The sequence below is a fragment of the Phytophthora cinnamomi genome (genome assembly GCF_018691715.1).
Source record: "Phytophthora cinnamomi strain GKB4 chromosome Unknown Contig104, whole genome shotgun sequence".
In the NCBI taxonomy this organism is placed as follows: Eukaryota; Oomycota; class Peronosporomycetes; order Peronosporales; family Peronosporaceae; genus Phytophthora; species Phytophthora cinnamomi.
The window spans coordinates 105,816-120,331 of NW_027151037.1; the positions used below are offsets into that span (position 1 = coordinate 105,816).

Sequence of the window (14,516 nt, forward strand, 5' to 3'; positions counted from 1 at the left end):
CTCTTCTGCTCTTATAAAGCTTCCGCCATAGATTTAATTTTCTATAGTCTTCTCTACGCTCAAGCTCCTACATTCGTACATGTCGATGACATATTGTCCTTCTCTGTCCTACTTCCTCTGTGAAGTCCATTAATCCAACAGAGAACACGACGCTCACATTCGGTGGCCACGTGAAGCGACACTTTTATTGTTGAGGCGGTGGATGTTTATATGGTGAACTTGGGAGTAACGATGTCCAACGTAGGTAAGCTAAGGTGCGCAACACGAGTTTCAATCTGAGAGTGTCAGGTAAACTATAGATGTTGTTCTGTAAACGGATATTATATTATATTCCATAAAAACAGAAAAAATACAATACGGCCGAAGCCGTAAATTCGAATCGGAGAACTAACGCAGGATAAGTTAACACGCGTTGGGGACGAGATGTAAACAAGAGTAGCACAGGTGAAATCTTACTACATGTAGTATCCGACTTTTTCCCGAAACTAATCTGAGTGCGCCAAATCACCGCTACGAGCGATTAACTGAAACAACGAACATGGTCGATGTTTCAGCACATTTACGATGACGACCTTCGTGTACCATTTCCAACAGTGTTGAGGGTTGTCCCTCATATTCATGGTGGTTGCAGTGTTAATGCAAGGAGACAGATGTCCGAGATGACTCCAGTGTTTACTACACGATGTCCATGATAAGCGCGACACCCGCGAGGACCCAACGCGCAGGTGGTGATTTGGACTTGAGCTGCGCTGAGAAGACGTAAGTGGGGCCGCGGAATTCCGTCTTGTAGCATGGGCACACGTACGACCCCTTGAGGTCGAGCTTGTCAGCCGCCACGGCCTTGCAGTTGATGACAGGCATGGGCGAAAACATTTCCTTTGGATGCGAGCGATCCACCGTGTTGTTTTGAATGTCCCAGCGCGCGCCCATGAGGTAGAGACCGTGGATGTAGGCGCCGTCGCGTGACGGAGCGTCCACCTCGCCGTTGCGGCGCTTGAGCACGTCTGTCTGGATCACGAGCTTGTCAAGCTCCCACTGGTTCTTCTGGGCCGTGACCTGCATGATGGCCGTCAGGAAAGACTGCGGGTTGATCATGCCCGACAGCCAAGTGACGCGCGGGATGTCCGCCGGGTTCTGCGTCCACTCCTCCAGTTGCTGCAGTCGAGCCTCGAGGTTCGTGAGCCATGACCCAAGTGGACGCAGCGACGGGAAGGCCAATTTCTCCCATGACTTGGGCACGCGGTCCAGGAACAGAGACTCCTGCACAGCCTCCATGGCGTCTGACATGGTCAGTTCGCCCGCGAAACCCAGTGACAACTCGTTCAGCGAGCGCACGACTTCAGCTAGCAGTCCGTTCATGGCCTCGCACTCCTGGATGAAAACGTTCTGGTACGGCCCCATCTCTTCGAGGTTGCGCGCAATCTCGTCGCACTCGAACTTCTTTTCGCCAATGCGTGACAACACCATCTCCAGACCCTGCTTCGCCAGCTCCAACGGGCTCATGGCGGCGTCTCCTGCTGCGGCATCACGCGGTTGTAGCTCCATCAAAGTGCGGAACAGATTTTCCGACTGCGTCGTACGGAAATCGATCTCTGCGTTCGGATGCAGCCCAAAGGCCAACGGCGAATCTGTCTTGAGCTCTGTCTCGATATGCTCCAGGTATTTGTCGTAGGACGACGGCGCGAGACACATGAACGAGGGACCCTTCTCGTCGCCAACGAACGGGAACATCTCCATCTCGTCCAGCAGTTCGTCGCGCATGTAGAAATCCAGGTACGTGTTTGCTAAGAGCCGATCGAAGTCGTTCACAATGTGGCCGCCGTACATGATTTCGCCGAAAATATAGCGCAGATCTGCCCAAGGGATCTTGCCGCCTGCCGAGCTTTCGAGGTAGTTTTGCAGACAAATTGCCGAGTCGCGCAGATCACCGAGCGAGAACGGGTACATCATGTTGAAACCCAGAGGACCGTACATCTTGCGTTCCATGAGCACGGCGTGGAAATGGCAAAGACCAAAGAGAATGGACTTGACCTTGCCTTCAGCCTCCTCGATGTACTCTTTCGGGAAGCTCACAAAGGCGCGCTTCAAGTTTGCCTTCAGACCTGAAGGAGGCTCGTTTGTCAGCTTGATGCAGCGGTTGAGCACACCGATGGGGATGGAGTTCGACGGGTCCGACGTCAGGAACAAGCGGAAGTTCTTGTGCGAGCCTTCCAGCGCAAACTCATCCAGCTTCTTCTCCAGCGCCAGTAACCAGCGCGGCATGAGGTGGATGTTGTTGAGGATGACCCAGTGGCCGTTGCGGTGCGCCACCTCAAGTCGGTCCATGGCGTACACGTCCTGCCCCTGGCCCATGGACACGTTGTGGTAGCTCACACCACGCTCAAAGCCGTATTTCACGCTGAGCTTGTCTACACCAGCCACCACATCAGCTCCAGGGGACAAGATGAAGTAGAGAGGCGTAGTGGGCGTCGAGTCTAAGTACGAGTTGTCCATGACTTGCAGCGCGTTGAGAGCCGAGTCGCAGTCGCAGTAGTTGCTGCCGTTGGGCAGGACTTGGCGCACAAACTCGTTCACAGCCACAGTCATCCGATCCGGACGCAGGCACCGCACAACCAGCAGCTTGAGGAATGGCGTACGATCCAGACCCGCCCAATCCAGCGGTAGCTTCTCGGACTCGGGCGTGACATGGTTGTACCATTCACGGAAGCGAGACGATGCCTCCTTCAAGTCCTGCGGCATCTTCTGGAATTCCTCAAGCTGTGCCAGCATGTTGATCGCACTCCATTGAGCTGGTGGCAACCAGTCGATGGGGTTCGCTTCTTCTTCGCCTCCACCCGCTGCTGCCTTCTTAGGCCCGCGCAGCAAGAATTGCATGTAGGCTTCGTGGACTCGCACGTCCTCACCGAGAATGCCACGCCGCATGAGGTTGAACGTGAGCTGTGAGAGGAAAATGAGCTTGTGCGCCTCGAAAAGACCGCGAGAGACCCATGTGTAGATGGTGATTCGCAGTGACTCACGCAGATTGAGCACGCGTTCGCTTTGCTTTTCACTCTGTGGTGCTCTATCGATGGAGTTGTAGAAGAACGTGATGAATGAGTCCAAACTGTAGCGATACATGTGGTCGATCGCGCTGAGCGTCGTGAGGAGGAAATAGAGCATAGCACCCTCCGCTGCCACGGGGCGATAGAGTTCGCGCGTGTTGTTGATGACGATCTCCGTCTCCTGGTTCTTCTTGACCGAGATAGAGATATCCGTCGCCTTCTTCTTGGTCTCCTCCAGGCTTTCAATCAGCGGTACGTCGCTCAGAATATCGTCTGGGGCGTTTGCAAGACGCTCAAGCAGCTGATCCTCGAGCTCCACCAGGTCGATCTTGAACTTCTGGAACGCCAACACCAGCTCTTGCTTCCGAGCTTCGAGCTCCGGCTGCTCCTTCTTGACCACCTTCTCCAGCAACTGATCCTCCAGACCGCTCTCTGTCGCGATGAAGTTGATCAGCGTACATTGCGCAGCGATCTCTGGTTTGTAGTGCGGATTCGACAGCTTTGTCTGAAGATACATGAAGAACCCGGGGTCATACTGCACTTCTTCGCCTGCCAGCTTCAAGAAGAGGTTGGAGCCCTTCTTGTAGACTGCTCGACCAAGCACCGGGTCCAGCGTAGCATCGATCTCCTCGCCGATGTTCTCAATGATGAGCACGTGGCCATTCACGATAGCAGTTTCCGTCTTGCGCAGCCACTGGTTCTGGCTAAGCTGCAGCACCACAAGTCCGCGGTCTTTCTCCTTCTCACGCAGCCACTTGATACCTTGAAGTTGTGGATCAATTACCAGCGGCCAGCGCTTGCAACTCGTGATAATGGCACCGTTCTCGATCGAGATGCGATCTGCCGGCAGACCCTCGCTCATCATTTTGGCGTTCTTGCCCTCCGTCGTCAGCATCGACAGCGGATCAATGCCCTCCGTGATGGGAATGCCCTTGGCTACCAGATCCGGGAACCAAGTCTGCTGCCACAGCTCCTTACGCACGGCTTGGTCGAAAGCACCGATGTACGACACGAAGGCAGCAGCTAACAGCGAGTTGCCAACAACCATGACGCCAGAGTTCTTGAGCTGCTCGATCTCGATACCCCAACGCTCGTTTTCACTCGCCAACCCGTTCACCAGCTTACCAGCAAGCAGCAGTCTGTTCTCGCACGACTCCTTCATCTCCTCCACCTTGAGCTTCTCCTCTGTAGCTTGACGCAAAGTGTTCTCAAGCGCTTCCAAACGCTTCTGCACCTCGGCCACTTGACCCATTGCACGCGCGAGCTGCTCCTCGGCCTCCTCTTTCTTCTTCTTGGAGGCCTCGAGCGAGTCCATCAGAGGCTTCACGCGCACGTAGATACGGTTGAACGTGTAGATGTTGACGACCCACGAGCAAATGTTCGCAGCAGCCGAACTCTTGGACGCCATTTTCTCGGCGGTGAACTCTGGGTCCGCGATCAAAGGCTCAATACGAGCAATGTCCGCCTCGGGGATGTCCTCGCCTCTGAACTCCTTCAACGCATCCAGGAAAGCACCCGCGTTGTTCATCATCTTCTTGGCACGATCCCATTTGTGGTTCTTGTACTCCTTCTCCACCAGAATGAGGCACGCCTTCGTGACATTGTCCACTCCTGCAGGCGGCTTGGGCAAACTCTTCAGCTCCGTAATAGCGGGCTTGGACAGACAGTCCACAGCGGCAGCGGCGGCATCCATGGCAGGTTTGGCCTGACTCAACTCCTTCTCTGCCTCGGCCGCAAGTTCTGCAGCGGCAGCGCTGGCAGCTTCGGCCTTGAATTTTTCCTTGTTGGCGTTCTCCTGCTGCACTTCAGCCCCCGCCTTCTCTCGGCCCATTTGCTCAAGAAGTTGGTCGGTCGAAGCCTGCTTCTCCGCCACTTTGATCATGGTATGCTTCAGATCCACCTGCAGCTCGGCGACATCCGCTGAGGTCTTGCGCAGTGTCGATAGTCCGTCATCCAGACGAGAAATCTGTCGCTGGATGTCCTCCTTCCGTTGCTTGAGCAGGATCTCGTAGAAGCTGATGAGCTCCAGGAAACTCTTGGGCGTCACGTAGTTGTAGCGCCGTTGGGTCTCGAAGTAGTTCTTGCTCATGTCCGTCACGGAAATGTGCACGTCGGCCATGTGATTCGCGAGGTTGCGCTGGAGCTGCGCGTCGCCGATGTCCTCGAACTTCTCGAGGAAACTAGACGCAACACGCACCAAGGCATCGCGCGGCCACGGGTGGAACCAGTCGATGACTGTACAATTCACAAGACCGGGGAAGCGGCGAGCACGAACGCGGAACACGGCACCAACAGGAGAGAAGCACATGACGACACGGAAGTTCAGTCGAATTCGCAGAAGCAAGAAGTCCATGAGTGCGTCCATCGCATCGGGGATGCCATTCGCCTTCGCTTCGCTTCGCAGAGCACCTAGCAGTCCATCGAGGTCTTCTTTGGGGAACAGATCGGGGATCCAACCCGACGAGAGCATATCGTTGATGTACACAAGGAACCGCTCGTTCACGATCTGCGAGTCGGTGATGAGGAAGACAAGCGGCAGGCCCTGCACACCGGCAATCTTAAACATCTCGGCCAGACTCTCTTTCAGGTCTTCAATACGGAAGTTCGACGTGACTGAGAGCTGACGCACGTCAAAACCGCAGATGTGAGAAGCGAGGCGTGACAGCGACTGCTTGCCACTACCACCCACGCCGATGAGCATCGCATTGCCTCCGGGGTTTCCAATGATGCGGCAGATTCGCGTCACGTGCTCCATAGCGTTGTCGAAAAGCTCCAGGTTCATCATGGAGTACTTGGAGTTGTAGTCGTCGAGCTGCTCCACCAAAACCTTGTTGAGAGCCTTCATCGACGCCACAGGCATGTACACACTGTCGGCTCCAGCCACCGGAGTTGCGAACGTCGTGAAGATATTCACAGGTACCGGCGCGCTGTCTTCGGAGCCAGGTGGAGGCGGGGGTTGATCATTGAACAGCGCCACTTGGTCCAAGTCTGGCAGCACCTTCTTGGTCACCTCGCGAATACGCTCGCCGAATTTGAGAATGTCCTCGTCATTGATAAGGCGATCGCAGAAAACTCGAGTGGACTCGTGCACCCACAGCCGCGCGAACGAGTAGGCAGTGGGGAAAAACTCGCCCTTGGAACGCGTGAGACCTTGGAAAATGTTGGACAGCTCGCGCATGTTCCAATTGTAGACGAACTTGGTGGCGCTCGGGAGGAATCGATTGACCATTTCTTCGTGCAGCAAGATTGACACGTTGACGATGTTCTCGCAGATTGCGATCACCGGCGGGGCAAAGCCGGAGTTCTGCATATGGCCCTTTAGGATCGAGTTGTAGATGGTCTTGAGGTCTTCGCGACCAGGCATCATACACGCGAACAACGCATAGTGTCGCTGCAAGCGCTCATCAATGATGAAGGAGCCGGCCGTGGGGTTCATAGCCGACAGGTACTGGACGTCCACGATCTCCTTACGGAAGCCCAGATCCACGCGATCGAAGAACGTCTTGTAGTCCATATGCTGTCGCAGCAGAGCCAGCGAGTTCTGCGTGCCGTACGTCTCGATGTAGGGCAGATTCAGGTCATCGATGAAGTAGATCAGCTTCTTCGTAGCTGGCGGGCCGAACATGCGCCCAGAGCGCTTGTCGATAACCGACTCCAGTTGCTGCTGCAGTTTGGCCGAGTCCGTGTAGTAGTTCATGTTGATGTTCGAGAAGAGCATATCCTCGTCGAGATCACGCAGGAAGTTCTTGAGGATGGTGGTTTTACCCGTTCCGCTACCGCCGACGAGCATCGCTGGTCGTTGACGGGCTACGAGGGTCTCCACGAGGAAGCGAATACGAACGGAGTCGTTTGTGCTGATCACAATCGAGTTGAACGGCGTGTCGGCTGGACCATTACCGATGGTGCCCGGCGTGTACTTTGGCACCTTTGTGCTCCAGCTCTCGAACTCGCCGCTGTCCAGGTTGTAGAAGTAGTCGAAGCAAAGACCCTCCTTCGGATACTTGACGTTCGTGAACGTAGAGCACCAGAGCTCGTGGAAGTTCTTGCGGTAGTCGATGCTCTTGTCCACGATAAGCGGGCCGCCGAACGCCCACGTTGCGCAGAAGACGAAGATGGATTCGATAACCTCCGGGTTCTTCTTCTCCACCGGGATGTTGCCAAGAAGACCCTCGAGTAGGTAGCAGATTGTCGAGACCTGGTTGATAAGACGTACCGGGGCCACTTGCTTGTAGCCCTTGCGCATCAGGTCGTAGATCGGATCCACGTATTTGTCGAAGAGCCCAGGCAGATACGTGCGCTCGACTTCTTCCTCGCGCTTTGCGACCCACGACTCCATGAACGGCCTCCAGCCGATATCGATCTCGTTGATGAAGAGAATACCAGCTCGCGAGACCGTTGCAGGCGTGGCGTTCTTGAGCGAGTTGATTTCAAAGACCATGCGCATCGCGCTGCTCAGCGGGATACGCTCGTTGGACACGAGGGTGAGCACCTTGTTGTCGTCCATGACTGTGTTCATGGATTCGATCCACACGGCATCGATATCGCCATCAAGAACCACCCACTTGTACGTTTGGCTTTCGTAGAAGCCCTGCTCCGAGTAGTTCTTGGCCATGCCACGCATGATGATGGACAGCACGCCGTCCTTCCAGTCCTTCGAGAGGGTCATGTAGCCGTACAGCTCGTCGGACGTGACGGCCTTCGGGTTGAGCGTCTCGTACACGCAGATCTTCTTCTCCTTGCCGAGGTTCCAGCATTTGGCGAGAGCTTGCCACGTTGTGGTCTTGGCACAGCCAGCAGGGCCCAGCAGCATGACGGAATGACGCACATCGATAAGCTCTTGCAGCTGACAGATCTTGAGGATGAACGAGTCATCGTGCTGCAGGTTGTTGGCCTTACACACCGTCACAGCCTTCTCCCGCAGCTCGACGTTGACCTTGGGAGCCACCTCGACGCCGATGAACAGATCGTTGATAAGACGAAGGAAGATCGGCGTGTCGTGGTGAGGGATCTTGGGCGTGTTGAAGTCACGCAGTGCACGCATGAGCACCTTGTCCTCCTCGACGTCGGGCTCAGCACGCTTCAGAATACCAGCGACACGAAGCACCGACTTGACGGCACGGAGACCCCAATCGTAGTGGAACTGCTTGGACAGCAGCTCGCCGCTGAGCTCGTACAGAGTCACAAACTTGATGGCTAGTGTGCGGGCCTGCTGAAAGCCTTCGGACATTAGCATGTTCTCACAGATAGGCTTCAAGTCCGGTCGAATCATAGCGCACGAACGGAAGAGCACCTTCAGGTTCTCAGGCAGCTCCGTGCGACCGGCGTAACCAGGATTCATGGTGATGAAGAACCCACAGGTAGGAATGAGCGTGATGCGGTCCGATGCCCCCATGAACTCGAATTCGCCGACGACAACAGGTGGGGTGCCTGCAGGGAGCGTTTGGTACTTGGCCTCTCGGTTGGCGGGCACCGCATTGAACACGATGGCGTCCTGAATGCACTTCACCTGAGTAGCCACCACACTCAGCACTTCGATGTTGATGCGGTTGAACTCGTCGAAGCAACCCCACGTGCCAGTCTGGCACAAACCACGGAAGATATCAGCCATGGTCTGGTAGTTCATCTGGTCGGAGCAGTTAAACACGTAGCAGCACAGCGCCATGGCACGGGCCAAATCCTTCGTGGTCTCCGTCTTGCCAGTTCCGGCAGGACCAGCAGGTGCACCGCCCAAAAACAATCTTAGTGCCATGGTCAACGTAATGTAGCAGCGATCCGTGAGAGGAGTGATCACGAGACGACCAGTGTTACCAATCCACTCGTACGAGTACTTGGACCGGAAGTCCGTAATGCGGATGTCCACGTCGTAATTCTCTTGGCGCCAGATGAACCGGAGCTGCTGCTGCCACATGAAGCTGAGCGGGCCTTCCACTTTCTCGTCGACAAGCTTTTTCACGACGTCACGCGAGTGTACATCTAATGTGATCAGGGCGATAATCTTGCATCGATCCGGACTGGACAAGTTGCCTAGCACGAGATTAATGAGTTGCTCTAGTCGCTGGTTACAGACAGTCAGGTATCTCTTCACGGAGTCTTCCTGGCCGTTTTCAAACTCCTCCAACGCCATTTCAGTCTCCTCCGTCCAGTAGATCTGTGTGGAGTTCAACACCACCTGAGCGGGGTAGTCAAATAGCCACTGGTGGCGAGGCTTCTCCACGTCCCAGTTCGCTGCTGTCTCGATGGAGTCGTGCATCTCCTTTCGGAGACAGAACCGCATGGCCTCCGTTAACTCGTTCAGCCAGCTTTCAACTGCACCAGCCATGATGAATATCTTCGGCAGCTTAACGGATTCTCCGTCCTTGGCCACCATCGTGTGCGCTGTGTTGGGCGAGTCGTCCTCGAAGATGAGGTTGCACAGGGAATCGTAGCAATCTCCGAGGAACGGCATGATCTTCTTGGGGTTGTTGCCGTTCGACAGAATCTCAAGTAACGCCACATTCGACACGAAGTAGAACCGAGGGAAGATCTTCTTCTTCTTGTCCAGGTATTCGTTCAGCGACTTCTGACACTTCTCCAGCATGGCCGTCATTTCCTTCAACGACTCAAGGCGGTTGTCAACAGAGCAAGCCAGCACCACGTTGGGCTCCATCACTGCGTTCTTCATCAGATCCTTGAAATTCGAGTCGATGGACTCAAACGTACGAGTGTCATCGGGAAGCTGGTTTCGGATATCGGGCGAGCTCAGGAAGATGCTCTCAAGAGAGGCCCACTGCTTCGACACGGACACCCACTCCTTCAGCACCTCCTCAACATGACCGAGTGTCTTCTGGGATGCTAGCACGCGGTCTTTGAAGAACTCGACGAACTTGCCCATACCGATCATCGTCTGCAGTTCGAGCTGGTTGCTCTCAAGCGACTCCACCACTTCCTCCGAGGGTTTGACGACAAACGTTCCGGAATCCTTGTGAGGAACGTACTCGAGAGTGAGTCGCTGCCACAGTTCCTCGATCATCTTGAGCTTCTTCTCGATTTTCTGCTCCTTGTTTGCAGTCTCCACGATCTCACCCACGTCGTCCACGTGCATGTGGAGGTTGAGCTTCAGTAGATCAGCCAAGCAGAACTTGGGGTCCTTCGGCTCGATAGCCTTCACATGACAGATGGTAGACAGCGCCTTCCAGTGGCGGTCCTGCATAGCCTCCGAGTGAAGATCGTTAATCAATGGTAGCACCGTCGACATGTTCTTCACGAGCTGCTCCGTGTCCTTGTAGACCTGCCAGCCCTTAATAATCTGGTGCTCGGTCGCCTCCATCTTTAGTTGCTTCATGAACGCGCGCGTGTATCCCTCGAAGGTGTCCGTTTGGATGCTCGCCCATAGCGTACTCTTCCAGTCGTCGAACGTGGCCAGCACCAGATCTTTAAGATCCCAACACTTCTTCAGCTGCTGCAGCTCGTACAATGTGTCCGTCGTCTCCTGGTACTTCGAAACTTGCAACTCGAACAGCTCCTCGAGCTCGTTGAACTCCCGAGCTTGCTGCATTTTCTTGTGAAGCGCCGATGCAAAGTTGTTCATCTGCGCGTAGGCCTCATTAGGGGTTCCCTGGAAGCTGAACGGTGCGGTAGTTCGGAACTCGTTGCGGAACTTGCGCATGTCCAGGAAGAAGGACTCGAGCTCCTCCTTGATGGACTCCACCTCGGCCATTTGCAGCGGCATGATCTCCTCCTTCTTCTTGAACGTCTTGTTCACGATAGCTTCCCACTGCATCGGGGCTGCTTCGAGGTAGTCCTGTACTGCGTGGTCGCCGATCTTCGTGTCCTCCACGTTGATACCATGCAGCTTCAGCAAATGAACAGCCTCTCGCAGCGGATCGAAGAGTTCGTTCGTAGCGTCCATTTGCTTGCGGACATCACGGATGTGAGTCATGACGCGCTTCAGAGCGTCCTTGTTCTTGTCTGCGACTTGTTCCTCCAGTCCTTTGATGACAGCTTCCATGAAGTCGTGCAGCCCGGAGAGCTTGTTCACGACGTGCTGGTGCAAATAGGTCGTGTACTGGTAGACCCACTTGCTGACCCACGTGAGCATGGCCGTCTTGATGGGCTGGGAATTGACTCGCAGCCAGCCGATATCCGTCGGCGTCGTCAAGTTTTCAATCTCGCTGGCCACCTGCTCGTACTTGGTGATCTCGGCATTGAACTTCTCCAGGTCTAGCATGTCTGCTCCTCCGTTAGCGCCTGGTACCGTAGCTGTGGCCAGGAACGTCTGGAAGTGAACTGTCATGTCGGACTCCCACAGGTAGCCGTATCCGTCGTACTTGCGCTTGAAAGCTGCCAGCATCGCTTCGTTCTCCTCCTGGTACTCGCTGATTGTGGCCAGCATCATGGAGATCGTCATGTCCGAGTGCATTTCCTTCAAATACGAGCCGCCTCCGTCAGAGTCCAGGCGCTTGACAGCAGTCGCCACGTTAAAGAACGAGTTGATCCACGTCTGAATCGTGTCGCTCAGTCCTTTGCCGTGGTTCTCACCAATGCTTGGATTGAACTGCACGCGGTTCGCGATCAGGTCCAGCTTGATCTCCAGCATCGGTAGGCGGTTCTGGTGGTCTTTGGTCGACTTGGATCCTCCTTCTCGAGGCGGTGGACCTCCTTCTCTGTCTGCCCCGCCAACGCCTCCATCCTTACCACCACTGGGGTCTAGCTGCTTCGCCAGGAATTCCAGCGACGAGCAAATGACGCGTGCCACGCCGTTGACAACGATGTTGTTGACATAGTCGACGTAGGCCTTCCACTGCGCGCTGTTCACGCCGACGATGCCTGTGTTCGACTGCTTCAGTCGACGGTGGATTTCCGCCGCACCCTCGCGAATCTTGAGCGTTCGCTGGACGATGTAGCTCTTGTGCTGGCGTTCGTGCTCGCTTACCGCCACCGGTTTGGCTTGACGCTCCAGCAGAGGCACATTCCATGCCCCGAGCGTGTCTTGGATCGTGTTGAGGTTGTCCTTGAGGTTTGTCACGATCTCGTTCGCGCCCTCCACGGCCTTGCGGCACTCGTCGATGAATGCGTCGATGCCCGCGCTCTTCCAGTTGAGCTCTTCAATACCTCGCCCAGCACAAGCGTCGATGTTCTGGATATGTCGACGAACAAGCGGCTCCTCCAGCGGGTGAATGCCTTCAATCATGGCGTTGTACGGCTCCACAATGTACATGAGCTCTCCTCGGTACTTGCGGAAGGTCTCCTCTTTGGCCGAAATCTGCAGCGCCGACTGAGGCACCTCGATGTTGAGCAACCGCAGATACTTGATCTCACGCAGCAACTTCTCGAGCGCTGGGTCGAAGTTCACACGCAGGCAGCGCGTCTGCGGGTGGCGCAGCAATAGCGGGTACTTGAGTTTGGCCTGCGAAGACGCCTCGACGTCGCGACTCCACTCCTCCACCTTCTGGTTCTCGTACTCCTGCAGCGACGCCATGATGGTGCCGTACACCTTGTAGACTTCCTTGGCCTCTTCGCGCTCCATCACGTTCTGGTTGAGCTCGCGCAGCTTCTTCATCGGGTGCTCAATGCGCTCGACGAGTCCACGGCACCACGTGAGCGCACCAGCCACCGGCGGCAGGTTCCAACTGATGGGCGGTGCGTCGCGACAATGCAGGAACAGCTCCTGCACGAGCTTCAGGTCGTGTCCGTAGCTCTGCACGAGCGCGACGTGCTTCTTCTCCAGCTCGTCCTGGATGATGGGGCGGTTGAGCAGACCCTCGAACGAGTCCAGCAGCTTGAAGCGCCCAAAGATGGTGGAGCAATCGTCGAAGCCCTGCGTGAGCACGGAGCCGAGGCGGCGCTCGAGCTCCTTGATCTTGCAGCGGAAGTCGTAGAAGTTGTCGTCGAACTTGGAGGCCCCCACGTCCATGATGTCGAGCGACACGCCCTTGAACGTGTTGACGGCCTCGGTGAAGTCGGCGTGGATCTGCTGGACGCTCAGCGTCAGCGTCTTGCCTTTCGTGCCGCCCACCTCGATCTTGGACAGCTTGCTGAACTGCACGATGGTCTGCGTGAGGTCGAGGATGTCGTGGCAGCGCTCGAGGAAGCTGTCGAGCCGCACGAAGAGGGCATTGCCTTGAATTCGCCATGGGTTGGACGGACATTCGGCGTTGGCGGTGGCCTTGTAGTCGAAGTAGGTGCTCTTGAACGCCGAGCACACCTGCAGCGTGGTCTTGAGCTGCTCGACGGCTTGGCCGGCTTCGTCCTGGTCGATGAGCGCGAAAATGAGCTCGCCGCTCAGATACTTGCGCGCCTGGTTGATAAGCGAGTTGCAGATCTCGCGCATGAGCACCACGAGCCGCGCGGGCGTGTTGTAGTGCTTGGAGTTCTTCCAGATGAGCAGGATGATGTGGAGCATGGGCTTGAAGAGCTCCGTGAGCGCCGGGAAGTCCTCGTCGTTGTTGAGCCGGATGAACCACTCCTCGAGCGTGCGCAGGTACTTCATGTTGTCGTTGGCCTCGATGCGTGCCGTGAAGACCTCCTTGCACAGGCGCGCGAATGTGGTGCAGTAGGTGCTCTTGGACCGGTCGAGCGCCGTGAGGATCTTGCGCACCTTCTTGGACTGGAGTTGGTCGAAGATGGAGTTGAGGTTGGCCGCCTTGAGCTTCCAGAACTCGATCTCGGCGTCGGGCGTCGGGTGCAGCCCCTGCTTGAGCAGGTCCTCGGGGTCCTGCTTGAGCACGTTCTTGATCTGCTTGGTCCAGATGACGATGGAGCCCTCCAGCAGCGACACCTTGTTGCTCAGGTTGGTGGCGTTGCCGTCGATCGGGGGCAGCGGCAGACACGTCTCGCCCTTGGTGGCGCCGCTGATGATGGACACGGACGCCATGTACGAGTGGAACTTGTCCACGACCTCCTTGGACGCCACCTCGCCCCAGCCTTCCTGGTTGGCGGCGTTCGAGAAGAGCGGCAGGTACACCTCGGCCACCACGCGCTCCAGGTACTCGACGCTGCTCGGCGTGAGCTCGTTCACCATGATGTCCGTGAGCACGTTCTTGGCCGTGATGGCCGTCTTGTGGAACTTGGTGAAGCACACGGTCTTGCCGCGCGGCAGCGTGCCGGGCATCTTGATGGAGCCGATCACGTTGTCTCCGGAGAAGGCGAGCATGGTCACGTCCTCGTTGTCGAGGAACTCCCTGACGCAGTTCCTGTCGGCAGATGCAGCAGTGGTGAGTCAAATGGAGCGACTGGAGGCTCGAAGCTGCATGGCCACGTACTCGTTGGGCTCGGTGGCGTACTTGGCGGTGAACTTGGGCCCGACGAGCTGCGGGAACGCCGAGGCGACTCGCTGCTCGATGTACTTGAGCGGGTTCACCTCGTTCTTGTTGGGCGCGCGCTCGCCGTCGCCTCCCATCGCTGCCACGCCCACAGACACAGGCCTCTCGAGATCTCTGCTCTACCTGGTGGCTCGCTTCAGCGAGGCGTCTCCGCGAATGGAGGAGGACTCTGCAA

At 56.2% G+C, this 14,516-nt stretch overlaps 1 protein-coding gene across 2 annotated transcripts; it reads right to left on the minus strand.

Annotated features, from left to right (window-relative positions):
* Positions 1-520: 520 nt before the first annotated feature.
* IUM83_05895 (sporangia induced dynein heavy chain) lies at positions 521-14,418 on the minus strand (the record flags this gene model as incomplete). Of its 2 annotated transcripts, XM_067930057.1 has the most annotated exons (3): positions 521-524; positions 809-14,212; positions 14,282-14,418. In XM_067930057.1, the coding sequence occupies 3 exons, from the start codon at positions 14,416-14,418 to the stop codon at positions 521-523; spliced, it is 13,545 nt and encodes a 4,514-aa protein (XP_067782743.1). The 2 variants fall into 2 exon arrangements, with proteins under 2 accessions (XP_067782743.1, XP_067782742.1); XM_067930058.1 differs by lacking the exon at positions 521-524 and having other exon boundaries at positions 676-14,196; positions 14,278-14,418.
* Positions 14,419-14,516: the final 98 nt, after the last annotated feature.